Raw genomic sequence first — 13,362 nt, forward strand, 5'->3', positions numbered from 1 at the left:
CCGAGCGTTTACACCGCTTGCATTTTCTCATCAACCATTTGTTTTGATGGTGCTTGTGGGTTCCGAAATTAAGTTACTAACAGACGAAGATCCCCCGTATAGCCTGTAACAGACTGTAGGGGCAAGTGCCGTTAGCGAGTAGCACCTATCAAGGCCGGAACGGTACACGAGGGGGTGGGTGGCCAGCACCACACCCGACCGCTTTTGTCTCCCTGGTAGTGATGTTTAGACACCACACCAGGTTACTCATTTGAGGCCGAGTTGACCTAGGGGAGGCCCAGGACCGGTTCATGTAATCGTAACTGGTGTTGGCCGTGAGCGGGAATTGAACTCGGGTCTCTGGCTTCATAGTGCAGTGCGCTACCGGCTCCCCACACAATAACACAGACGCTCGCTGTGCGTGCCACATTACACACGGGCAGAGCAGATCACCAAAATGCATTGACGCATGAGAAAAATTGCTGACAATGTATCGAGCGGGGGGAGGGGGGGTTGGGGACGTTCAAATAAATAATTCACCCAGGGAGAGGGGATCACGGCTCAGGATGCACCTCGAGCATGCCTGGAGCGGCGCACAGAAATAGCATCCGTCTGTACCCCCCTCCCTCCCCCCTCCCATAATTCACACCTCCGATTAGCACGGTAGGCTACGTACGGTGCGAAAGAAGTTCGACATACGTGCAACACGCACACAATCCTTCTGGCAGCAGTGACGAAGAGGCCAGCGAGGGTGACCTTGGCAGGCAACGAGCTCGGGGAGGTTGACCAGTCACTCACAAGTGGGGGGGGGGGGGGGCGGAAGCCAGTCCAAGAGAGGAGATCCCAACGCTGAGAGGGCCCCCCCCCCCAACTCTCCCGCTAGCCAGAGATGAGTGTGGTGCCGCAGCAGTGAAGCCGCTCCGTCGGAGCCGGGCCTGCCACAGTGGTGCCGCAGCAGCAGCAGCAGCGAGGCCGTCCTGACGACGCCGTGGCCGCGACGCCGCCACCTCCGAGCGACGGGGCCAACGCTGCTCTTCCCTCACCACCCCCCACATGAACACACCCCCCCCCCCCACTTAGAGCCCCCACATGAACACACACACACCCCCACGTAGAGCCCCGAGGGGAGGTCACCTGGTCGACAGGTTTTGACTCAGAAGCCCTCTCACGGGACCAAACTTCACGGTTTCCTGCGACCAGGGAATTGGGCGACCTCCCCCGAGGCTAACGTGCACCGCGGCGCCGTGACTTGGGTGGTAATCACGTGGTCACGACGGGGCTGCTGAGCCACCGCGAGTAGAAAACACACAACACACACGGGTCAGCAGGCAGGTAGAGGGGGGGGCGGAGTCACGAACGGCGGGACAAACAGGGCCGGCACTGTGATTGGTAGGACAGATGCGCTTGTTTAGAGGGTGAAAAGCGGACGTCTGAGAGAGCACCGGTCCGGGGAGAGTGGTGGAAAATCCGAGCCACCTGATGGGACGGGAGGCCAGTGGATCAGCGCCGATTTATCTTTGATGTAGAGGACAATAAAAAGTGGAGAGAAGGTAGGGAGAGTTGGTTCGTATTCTACTCAAGCCAGGCTCGGGGCCGTCGAATTCCCAGCCACTCGAACGTCCGTGTGACGAGTCGAAGTGCAGCGAGGATCCGACCCAGCAGCTCCGTACGAGTCGAACCGTGAGTACCCGAGAGTGAGATATTGAGGCCATTGTGAGATTGTCTTAGGAGAGTGATTTGAAAGAGGCGATACAGATCGGGTCTTAGACCAGTTGGAGATAGGTTAGATCTGCCCTGCCGACTCAAAACCGACTCGGGTAATTTAGCCTCGGACTCGCTGAGAATAAACTGTTGGTGATCAATAAACCTTGTCGTGTGGTTTCTGCGAGGGTGGAACGGATGCATGTTGGTGTGCGTCGTTGTACCCTGTGTTTGTGTATTTACCCACGTGTTTGCGCTCGACTATGCGTGTAGCTCGTGGTAAGCGTGTGCGTGTGGTGAGCGGCGGCGGACTCGTACAGGGGCACGTGAGATTACTCTCACGCCCTTTCGTTTAACGTGTGCATGAGGCAAACGGGCGGCGTACACGCGAGATTATTCGTGCGGCTTTTTGTTTAGCGTGTGCGTATGGTGAACGGGCGGCGTACCCGTGAGATTGTTCAGACCTTTAAATAAATCTCCGAAACAACCCCCACAATCGGCTGCGCGTGTGCGAGTGACGTCCCTGCCCTCTGACCCCGCGTCCTGCGCGCGCGATTGGTGCGTGGCACGGGAGAGGAGCGACGTTGGATTTCGAGTGAGTGGGTGTGCGCAGAGATTGTGTAAATTAATCCCAGGTGGCTAAGCGCCAGCCACGAATCATGCCCCGAGGGGCCGCAGCGAAGGGGGGGGGGGGGGCGGAAGAGGGGAGCAGCGGATCCCACGTGAGCAAGGAGCCGGGGATCAGCCTCCCCGACAATAGAGCGGCATCGCCAACCCGAATCTGCAGCGGCTGCGTGGCCTCCTCGCAATGCTACCGGACCCATTGGGATTTCGCCAGGCAGGGCCTGAACTCCAAAGTCTCTTATAGCATCCGCCCCCGCCCCCCCCCCCCCCCCGATTTCAATCCCGAGGCTCGGTGGAGTTGACCCCAAAGGTACAACGCCGATATACCGAACGAGCACTTCAAAACCTCTGCCCCGCTTCCGACCGTTCACTTGACGGCGTAACGCACCGGTTCGCCGGTGTGATCATCGTACAAGCGTCGGTGTGATCATCGTACAAGCGTCGGTGTGGTCATCAACTCCACCGCCGTACAAATGAAGACGGGCGAATACGTCACAAAACAAAGCACGCACGCACACACATTTTGCACAAACGTTTATTAAACAAGCAGCCCATTCAATTTGTACACTCCAATGCAATTTCACTAATCAAGTCCCAACATTTAACCACTATATTTTTTAAGTTATTAAAAAAATGATCGGTGGTTAACAAACTGTTTTTCTTTAACTCCAAAGTAGTTTTTTTTTTACAAAAAAAATATTAAAACCGTGCAGATATTCTTTCCCAGGTAAAACAACGCAAACGATTAACCGGGGGAGGAGGGAGGGGGGGACTCATCGACGCCCACACGGTAATTGCCAGTGGTGATCGGTCGAGCAGTGTGCGCCTTCGACTGCTGAAGAAGTCGTGCGCTACTCGTACGATGATGCAAAAGAAACAGGTAGCTGCGCGAAGCGTGCAAATGTTCTAGATTTGAAGCTTTCGTGACTGCAAGGATCCATACTCTTTGGTTCTATTCGGTAAAGTCACGTAGGTAAAAAAATATAAAAACTAAATGACGACGTTTCGGCCACAACACAAGTGGCCTTCAGCTTAAAGGACGCGACCTGGGCTTGCTGTCTTCACTCCAACGCTGTCCTCTGGACAGTCCAATCCCTTCACCTGATGAAGGCCACTTGTGTTGTGGCCGAAACGTCGTGATTTTTTGTTATTTTTTTTACCTACGGGACTTTACCGAATAGAACCAAAGAGCGTGCAAATGTTGTTTCCGGGCCGCCGTTGCTCGACGCTCGGAGCACAACGACGAATATTCTAAAAGTCTGAACTTTTAACAGGTCCACCGAGAGCCGTGCAGCAGACGCACCTTTGTTGAACATCGACAAAGAAAATGTACCCGTCGCGCAGTGCAGGGGCCACAAAAAAGATAAGCCAGGATTTTTCCCAACAAAATAAATAAACTATTACCGCGGGTTGACGTTCACCAGAGCGGAGGTTACGACAAAAATAATACACGAGTCGAAATATGGACGTGTGAAATTTAATAATTGCCGAAACGAAAGCGTCCCCCCCACACCATGTCAGTCGTGGGGGCTCATTTGACCATACTTCACGATGCTGGTCAGTGGAGGATGGTAAAGTATGGACGGCCCAGTAGGTGCACAGAAACTCTCGCCACCGACGCAGAGTTATGGCTGGGAATTGAATCGAGGTCCTCGGGGTTTATATAGCACAGTGCGCTAACCACTCAGCCACCACTCCCACCTCTTGAAATGAGAACCGGGGCAATTTAACCACCCACGACATCCGCTTCCCAATTTCTTTATGGCCATAAGTTTATCGTGGTTGTGTTTATCACGCTGGTGGTCATGACTGCATTTAAATAGTTCTCTTCTAAAATGTAAATACGTTATTATTTCGTTGAACCAGCCACACGTATATATATATATTTTTAAAACGTTGATATACCAAATTTACATATTTTCAGACCGAATAAGAGAAGATGACAAAAAACCGTGTACAAATATAATCTCCTACGACACGTGGTTTAACACGTGCCCAAGAGACGCGCGTGGACCTTGGCGCTACACCGGGTGGAGGAGCGGCCAAGCCCTGCTCACAACATCATGGCCGGTTCCGTTTTTATTCCGTGTGCTCCCGAAATGAACGATTCTACATTTCGGACCGGCAACCACATTTGAAAACTGTGATCCCTCGGGCGGTCGGGGAGGTTACATGGACATCCAACAACAAAAAAGACTCGGTATTCCAGTGCTCGGCCATAAAATACCCACGTGAACATGACAGTTATATACACAACAAGAACATGTCATTTTGTTTTAACACTTTCTCAAAGTAACATTATATTCAAGCAATATAATACAGAGATCAAAATATAATAAGCGGCTATATAGGCACAGTTTCTCTTGCATCAATCCTCAAATCTGTTTAACACTCGATGCAATGTCCCTTTTAAAGTTGTAAAAATGTTAACGTTCATACAAAATCTACGTTCATAACAGTGCCACAAAAAAAACAAGAGGAACAAGGCTTTAATGACCCAACACAGTTCAGGCGACATTTTAGAGTGAACTCGCTAAATTGTAGCAGTCTTTCAAAAGATCAGTGCGGCATAGCAATCAACAACAAAAAAAATAGTGGCTTAAGTTTGAACACACACCCATCGGGTCCAGGTCCGTGCCTCGACTGAATGACCGAAACAGCTGGTTCGCCGTTGCGATGCTGCCCTCTCTTTGCTGGCGATGGAAACATTCTGCGCATTTTTCACAAAATATATTATCGGATGAAAAGCACCGCTGGGCAGCGCGTGACTTGCGGCCATCGGCTGCGCGAAGCATCACGGTCCAAATTTTATAAATTGCTTCCAAATTATGAAATTGGGGGGTGGGGTTGGGGGGGACAAAAACAGCAACATTGCAGACTAATGCCGATTTGACTGCTGTGCAGAGCACACTGTGCAGTGGAGGGGACAGCTGCCACCGGGGACCCACTTGGCCAGACCACAGCAGGGCATTGAAACCGGTGGAGATGATGCGAGGCGCTCTGGGAGTTGGACGAGGCTTTCGAGCAAGCGCCCCCCGTTAGATACGCAAACCCTTACACGCCCTTAAGGGAAATCGGTGGCGAGTTGCATGTTGGTGAACCGAAACTTTCATCCAACATTTGCAAAAATGGTTACCAATGGTTCCACGAACGAGGTGCGACGTTACAAAAGGCAATCAAAGTTTTGATGCCATTTTGCGAGGGCGTGAATCTGAACCCGCAAAACAGCAGAGCGGACCGGATGACGACAAAATCAGTAGACGTCGAACCAAAACACAATTACATCGTGCTAAAGAGGAGGTGCCCGTGGCATTGCTGTAACAACTCTCCTGAACGTACAGGAGGAGAAACGCTGCACGTGGGTATCCCTCGATTTACAAACGCTGGGGTTTTTTTTTTACGAAATGTCGCGTTAATGTAGCTTGAACAAATTACGGACACGTTTTTCGATGAATTTTTAAATCGAATCTCCGGGTTAAATTAAATGTTACTATGTCAAGTCCCCGCGCAGTGACATCGTCAAGTGAGAAGCCACGGCCGGGAGGCTGACATCGTCACGGTGTCCCTTGCAGTGGCAACAGTCATGCCCCCAGAACGCCGCCGCCGCCTTGCCAGTCATTCCAACATGCAGCAGGATCTTTTGGCGAGTTCGCTGAAAAGGTCAATTATATCATGGGACCCTTTTTGCCAGTATCAAAGTATGAAAAATAAGAATCGGTTTTACCCTTTCGGGCACGAGAACAGGTGTTTAAGATGCTCAAACACCAAATAAACTCTGATAATATATGCACAGCTGTCTCTGGTGTAGGCCAATCAGTTTCAAAGACAATGCCCATATAGTATAAGTTTGTTTGCATGTTCACAACAAGGACAGTGTGTGGTTAATGCAGACTTCATTCCTTGCAAAAAGGTATCCATTTGGTGTTTGAGCATCTTAACACCGGTTCTATTTCCAGAAAGGGTAAAGCCTATACTTATTTTTCACAAGGTTAACTATTAGGAGATTTCGATTTAACACGTTTTTTTTTAAAGAACGCATTTCCCTTTCACGAAATCGAGGGATCCCTGCACGAGAAGGCCACGGTGGAAGCAACTCAATCGAGCTGCGAATTAGAAAACAAATTACAATCCAGACACGGCTACGCCCCATGCCTTTGGTATTGCCAATGCACAACTCGTTTATTTCTAGCCATAACATTTCAACAGTGGAGCATGTTTAACAGTTAACAAGCTACGAACTAAATTCTTAAAAAAAAAAATTCTTTAACTTATCCTCTAATTTGCTGCGATCTCAAAATCACAATAAAATCGACGGCCTGTTTTGCACGCACAGTATTTGGTAACATTAGTTTTACAAAGCACAATTTTTTTTTTAGATTGAATTACAAATTTTCCTCACTTACCGAAGATAACAATTCGTATCGCATTGGGAACGCAGTCGACAGAATAAACTGCACCCAGTATTCTTTCCCAAAGCCAAAACAACAAAACTTTACCGAGGTATGGGAGTGGACACATTGCTTACATTCCACGTGGTGCGTGCATATGTTAAGCTCCATAATATTCCGATGTGTTTTAGTAATTGTGCCGCACGTTGTTTCGGAATGATTTCAGTTCCTGAAGAAGCCCCCCCCACCCCCCACCCCCGCACCTGGAGCAAAACTGTCAGACATCGTGCGGAACAGCGCACGGTACCAACCTGAAAACACAGCCGTACATAATGACTGCGAAAAAACCTAGGCAATTGTACGACTTCTTCTTCTTCCGTAGATGCAGAGCAAATAACGACAATTTCACATTCAGGTGGTCAAGCCCAGACAAAAACCACGTCGGGAGCAGCGGGAGTAGTGTATCGACGCGACGTCTCCGTCGTATTTGTGGACCGGGGCATTGCGTCGATATACGTTGTACGGTCTTTGTGCTAGATGACCCCACAGTCGCACACTGACTGGAGGATTTTTTATTTTCTGTTTATGCATCGGGTATCCGCATCTGCCATGATTTGTGCAGCGGATGCAGTTTAGGGTGGAACATGAGCAGCTTCGTGGACGATCAAACCCAGGGATCTTCTGCGCGAGGCCTTTCACAACAAGGTGTTTGTGAGTTTCTGTGCGAGTTAACCTCTGTTTACTGGAGCGCGCATTTCACACGGCCGGACAGGATCAGGAATCTCGAGGTCAAGTGCAACTTGTACATTGTTATGGCATATTAGGGAAACGTCATCGTCAAGTGGCTCACAGATTAAATTTAGAGAATAGAAGCCATCAACAAATAACACAATTAATGTACACATTTTTTCCAGTTTGACATCTGCAATCATTGGGCATTTTCTAGTGTTTTAAAGTAAATTAATTTCCAATGCTCACCACCGAAATGACGGTTACAAAACCAACAGTAGTTGTATATTTGTGAACGAGAATAAGTAAAAACAAAAAAGTGAAAGATGGATCAAAGTCATCGCCGGTCATTAGCGCGCGCACCATTTACACCCCAGCACGAGTTGAATCGTGGCGACACTTCTAAATTATTTACAAATATAAAAGTAGAGCAATCAAGTAAGTGAGGAAAAGTGCCTCGAGGACATACAGTAGAAACCCCTCGTAACGACCACCCCTGTTAACGACGGGCCTCCATACAGCCCAACGTGTTCGCTTACCGACCAATCCCCTGCTAACGACAGCTGTCGTAGGCACAGTAAATATGAATTAACGCATCGATTAACAATGCTTCTTTTGATATTACATGTTCATAATGTTGTTAGTATCTTTCTGTATTCACATCCATTGCTTAATTATATTATTATAAAGCACGTTTATTGGGTGAAAAATGGTACCTTTCAATGCTATCGGGACGAATTAAGCCTTTGGCGTGTATTTCCTATACTCGCTTAACGACCAAATCACTTGACTACCGGTTTCGTGGAACCCACAACCGTCGTTGAGAGGGGGTTCAACTGCATCCTCTCTTCTTGGTACCCACCACCAAGGGAGAGGCTGTGAGCGTGGCGTCGGCGTTACGACAGCCACCGCGCGTGGCCGGCGTCCACCAGCATCTTGTTGATCATCTGAGACTGAGGGGCGGAAGACAAAAAACGTGAAAAAGATAACGTAGGTACATGACGGCCGCTCGTCAAGATGAGATTAAGATTCCAGCTGACCGTGAATACCTTACCGTACACGACCCCATTGTGCATTGCCATGGAGCTTTGTTTGGTGACAGGAAGTGTAAGTAGAGGTCGGTCCATGTCTCCACGTTGAAAGCAAAAACTATTTTAAGTCCATCAACCTATCGGCTTTTCAGACCAATATTATTTGGAAGCATTTGTTAACTTCAGCAAACTCTGGATTGGTTTTGATATTCTGGGTCTCATCGGCAGACTAAAATAAATGCTGCCCGATGACCAGATAAACATTTTTTATTTTATTTTACCAGGTAAGGTCAACTGAGCTACGTAGCTCTTTTTCAGAAGCAACCTGGCCACAAATGGCTTATCACGTGGAAATGTATAGCAGCCAAATCCTCGAAACGCACGTTAAATCTAAAATGTGGAGGGAAAAACCGGAGGACCCAGAGAAAAATCCACGTGACCACGGGGAGAGACATCCAAACTCCAAGTATACAGGCATCAGGTTCGGGATCAAACCCACGATTCTCCTGTATACCAGGCAAGGTAGTTATAACATCTCCGAGCCACCGTGGCATCCCCAGATGTAGGTGACAAAGAGCACTCCTTCTAAGGTTAAATCTGTAGAAGTTAGGTCTACAGCCAGAAATTTGCTTAACCCGAGACAAATTACTACATTATTTGGAAATTAGGTTCCCATGAGGTTTCTTTTACGATGTAATCTACAAATGCAATTGCAAAGCAGGCGCATAATAACGCATCCATTATTCATTTGAAGTCAATTCTGATACCCACAATACCTGCATCGAATCGTGGAAGGAAATATTGAATCTATACAAATTTGGTAACGTACAAAAAAAAAGTTTTTTTCGTGTCCTAAACAAAATAACTTTGTAAACATTATATTAACACAGATTCTTTCAAGCGAATCGGATTTTTTTATCATTGTGTATTCGCTGCGGGGAAGTTTGCATTCAAAACGACCTTTGCAGGGGGGGGGGGAGGGGGGGCTACCTATCAATCAGCAACCCTAGAAATGGAACGAGACGTTCCATCCATCTCGGGGGGTGGGGGGGGGATGTTTTACCCTCCAGGCGTAATATTTGGCGAAACGAAACAAAAATCATCCACGACACTCACCCTTCCATCCTTGATCAGCCACAGGTTGACGAAGGGCATCTGTGACACCGTGTCGAACTGCGTCACCTGCGGCAACGTGCGAGCGGTCGGCACAGCAGAATCGGAATCTTTATTTACACCGGAGGAATCCGATGGGCGATACAAACTCTTTCACAGTTTAACAAGAGGTTTTACCCTTTCTGGAAATAAAAGTTGTGTTAAGATGTTAAAACACCAAACTGAAGCTTTTGCGAGGAATCATGTCTGCATGAAACACACATACGTGTCGTGAACATGCAAACAAAAAACATGCTCTTGTAGTATATGCATTGTCTTTGAAACTGATTGGTCCACACCACTTTCTTTAGAGCCTAGTCTCAAACAGTGTAAGACCAGAGGACGCCAAAAGGCGAACAGTGCAAAGACAATGATAGTGCATTGTCAGACATGATTCCTTGTAAAAGGTTCAGTTTGGCGTTTTAAAATCAGTGAATCCACGACTCAGCGAAATCAATTTACGAATGCGCGAAAAAAAGCCAATGAGAAAAATCTTTCGAGGTTACAAAAAAAAATAACAACGCACGCACAAACCTTCATCGATGCCACCTTAACATAACGCTAAAAAAAACACACTGCAAGCATGAAAAAAATAAGAATAGGTTGGACCCTTTCTGGCAATAAAACAGTTATGTTTAGATGTTCAAACACCTGTTTGTTTTATTGCCAGAAAGGGTAAAAAAATTTTCTTATATTTTGATACTAGCAAGGGAGGTCCCCCCCCGCCACCACCGCCGCCATTACAACATGGGGTCCTTTGACAGCCTACGCAGCAAATGGATTAATCAAGACGCAGCTGCCAATTGCTGAGCAACCATAGCAAAAAGTCATCGCGGTCCTGGCAACTTGGAAAGCCAAGCCAACGCGCCGACGATTATCTTGAAAATGCTTGAGGGGCTCGAGGCAGAGAGGTGTGTTGCGCAGCCCTAGACACCAAAGGGCATCGTGATCGTAAGAACAACACGGCGCGCGATTGTGACGGCCGCATCGGTCCCACGCCCCCCCCACCGCCACGCGCTGCGCGTCCCGCGACGTCGCCGTAGCGCGCGTACACTGCGCACGCCGGCCTCTTGCTTGAGAGCGGATTTCCAGATGCATTTTGTGAACACGGAAAAGTTCACCTCCAAGAAGGAATGTCAACCGGGCATCGAGCCACGAATGGAGACGACTGCCGCCCGGATGCTTATTCGGGGTCGGGTGACATTTTGACAATTTGCCACTTAGAAACGCGATGAAATTAAAAAGGACTGCATTCCGCCACAGAGCATATGTGAAATTGACGCCACTGGATTTGGGGGGGGGGGGCACCGGCGAGTTCGGGTAGGAGCGCTGGCGTTTGAACACGGAGGCGGCGGGGGACAATTTTGGGGGCCCCTGTTAAAAACACGTCCGGTGAGAGTTCGTTTTCATCCAAGCTTTCGCGAAACATGTGCCAATGCCATCTCCTTCACGAGCAAGGAGACAAAATCTCCCAAGGTGACCGCCCCGCCTGCCCCGACTGCCCCCCCCCCCCCACACCCCAACTGTTAAATTTTGTTAACGAAATTTGCGATAGAATGTTGGTTAAGCGGGGTTTATTTTTTATTGTTGTGACATGATGACCAGGAGTGCAGGAAAATAATTTAACCGTAACTACTGCCCACCAGCGCCCAAAGCGTGACTGAGACAACATTCACTGTTCCGAATGAAGACGAAGACTACAATAATTAAGTGATGTTATTAGAGACTGAAATTAACCGAGGAAGACCACACACACGTTGGTCACCTCGTGTGATATGAACAGCAAGATATTTAACCGAGGTCACCGATTGGCTGACCCGATCACATCGGGAGAGGAAATTGTGCACCATGCACGCCATCGCTTAAGAACCGAGTGGACAAAGTGTTTGACTGCTCCAGTCCACTAGACTAGAGAAAGAATAACCAAATGGAATCCATGGACTGAGACTCGACTAAAATCCAACAGGTGCTCATCGATTAGACTAACCGACCGATCAAAATCAAACATGCCGACCGCGTTGACACACCGGTGGCATCGTTCAGCCTATGTGACCTTTTGTGTACACGTGACCCTTTGTGTACACGTGACCCCTTGACAATCGTTTTGGCACGAGACGATCGCCCGCCCGCGTGCCCTCTCGCGCCACACAGACCAGCGACCCCCCCCCCCGCCCCCCACCTCCGCAATGAGGTGAGCGCCCAGCGTCAGCTTGTTCACAGCCAACAGCGCCTCCTCCGAGTAGCACGTGTGATCTGCAGCCACGGGGAACACAGTGAAGAGCTTGCGTGTCACAGCCTGCTCTCGAGGAAACTCGCACAGTCATCTCTGGATTGTCCGAGGTTATGGTGGAGGGGAGGGGGCTGGGAGGGAGCGGGGAATGGCCCGGATAAAACAACAACAAAAGTGACGATGCTAAACAAATGTAAATGAGTTAACCCATGTACAAAGTGGATGAAGAACGTCTCAAAGTCCACCACTTCGCTTGCGTTTGCGGACACGTGGGCAATGAGTCACTGACACCTCAACCAGTGAGGAGCAGATAATAATCAGAATCAGAATATGCATTTATACTGGAGGAATCCGATGAGCTATAAAGCTCTTTCACAGATGTCCAGTCGGGGCACGGGGTAAGAACGTTACTACAACAAACATTACAAAAACACGATCGGAATGCACAGTACAAGTAAGGTAAATAAATCACCCCAACACAAGCAAATACAACAATAAACCATCCTCATCCTACCAGGTATAAAACATTTTTACGCGAACTGGCCACAAATTATTGCTCAAAGTGGCCTTATCATTTCGACATTTATAGCAGCTAAATAATCTAAATAGTCTAAACGCAAGCAAAGTTAATCTGCAACCCACTTTGAATTGAAAGTTGACTAATAATGATGCAAGTAATTTATCCCAATCAGGTGGTGTTTTTTTGTTTTATAGGAAGCATCCTATATTGAGATGTTTTTTGGCAATTCTCTCTTTTACGAGTATAATGCTTTGACATGTGGTAACAGGCCAAATCAGGACTTGCATCGTCTAGGCATTTTGAATCATGTCACAAGACGTTACACGTACAGACGGAAATGATCAAACGTTGAGACACCCATTAATTATGGTTGTCAATGGATAAATATATATAATTTCCTGCATTTAAGGAAACAATTGAACATGGTAACCAATGTTAAGTCTATAAGTGGTGAACTTCAATACATGTGATGTGAAAAACTGCTGGCAGCAGACAACTTACCGGGCGGAGGAGCGATATTCGCAAAAAACACAAGTGATGCTTGAAAAGGCAACGTCAGAAAATCAGTCCTGTAAACATAAGAACACACACACACACAGTGTCCCTTTCAGCCTCTTCTAAAGGGTGCCACGGTGGCGAGATGTTAACTACCTTGCCTGGTATACAGGAGTGCGTGGGTTCAATCCCAACCCCGACACCTGTATATTTTGAGTTTGCGTGTTCTCCCCGTGGTCGCATGGATTTTTCTCCGGGCCCTCCGGGTTTTCCCCTCCACGTTTAGAATCGATGTGCGTTGGGAGTATTTGTCCGTGTTAAATTTCCATGAGATGAGCCACTTCGTTTGTGGCCAGGTGTCGCTTCTGAACAACAGCTGTATAGCTTAGGGAGCCCTTACCTGGTGATATAAAAAGCTTATTAAATTTTTACTTTTTAGTTCTAAAGCAAGCGCCGCGGGCACGCTCCCGCGTCGTTATCGTGGAGGTTTTCGGCGGCAAATTTACCAAACTT

The 13,362-nt window shown here is 48.1% G+C and overlaps 1 protein-coding gene across 1 annotated transcript in view; it reads right to left on the reverse strand.

The window, feature by feature from the left end:
- Positions 1-2,823: 2,823 nt before the first annotated feature.
- The window catches only part of AKAP1 (A-kinase anchoring protein 1), a 46,676-nt gene continuing 36,137 nt past the window's right edge, over positions 2,824-13,362 (reverse strand). Inside the window, exons 8-11 of the mRNA XM_032967620.2 lie at positions 12,856-12,923; positions 11,784-11,857; positions 9,569-9,634; positions 2,824-8,374 (exon numbers count right to left, since the gene is read on the reverse strand). Of these exons, the coding sequence (XP_032823511.2) occupies positions 8,318-8,374; positions 9,569-9,634; positions 11,784-11,857; positions 12,856-12,923 (265 nt within the window). The 3' untranslated portion in view covers positions 2,824-8,317. The remainder of the gene's footprint in view (positions 8,375-9,568; positions 9,635-11,783; positions 11,858-12,855; positions 12,924-13,362) is intronic.

The sequence above is a fragment of the Petromyzon marinus genome, chromosome 38, assembly GCF_048934315.1.
Source record: "Petromyzon marinus isolate PM22_M1 ecotype Great Lakes invasive population chromosome 38, UKy_Petmar_22M1.pri1.0, whole genome shotgun sequence".
Taxonomy (NCBI): Eukaryota; Metazoa; Chordata; class Hyperoartia; order Petromyzontiformes; family Petromyzontidae; genus Petromyzon; species Petromyzon marinus.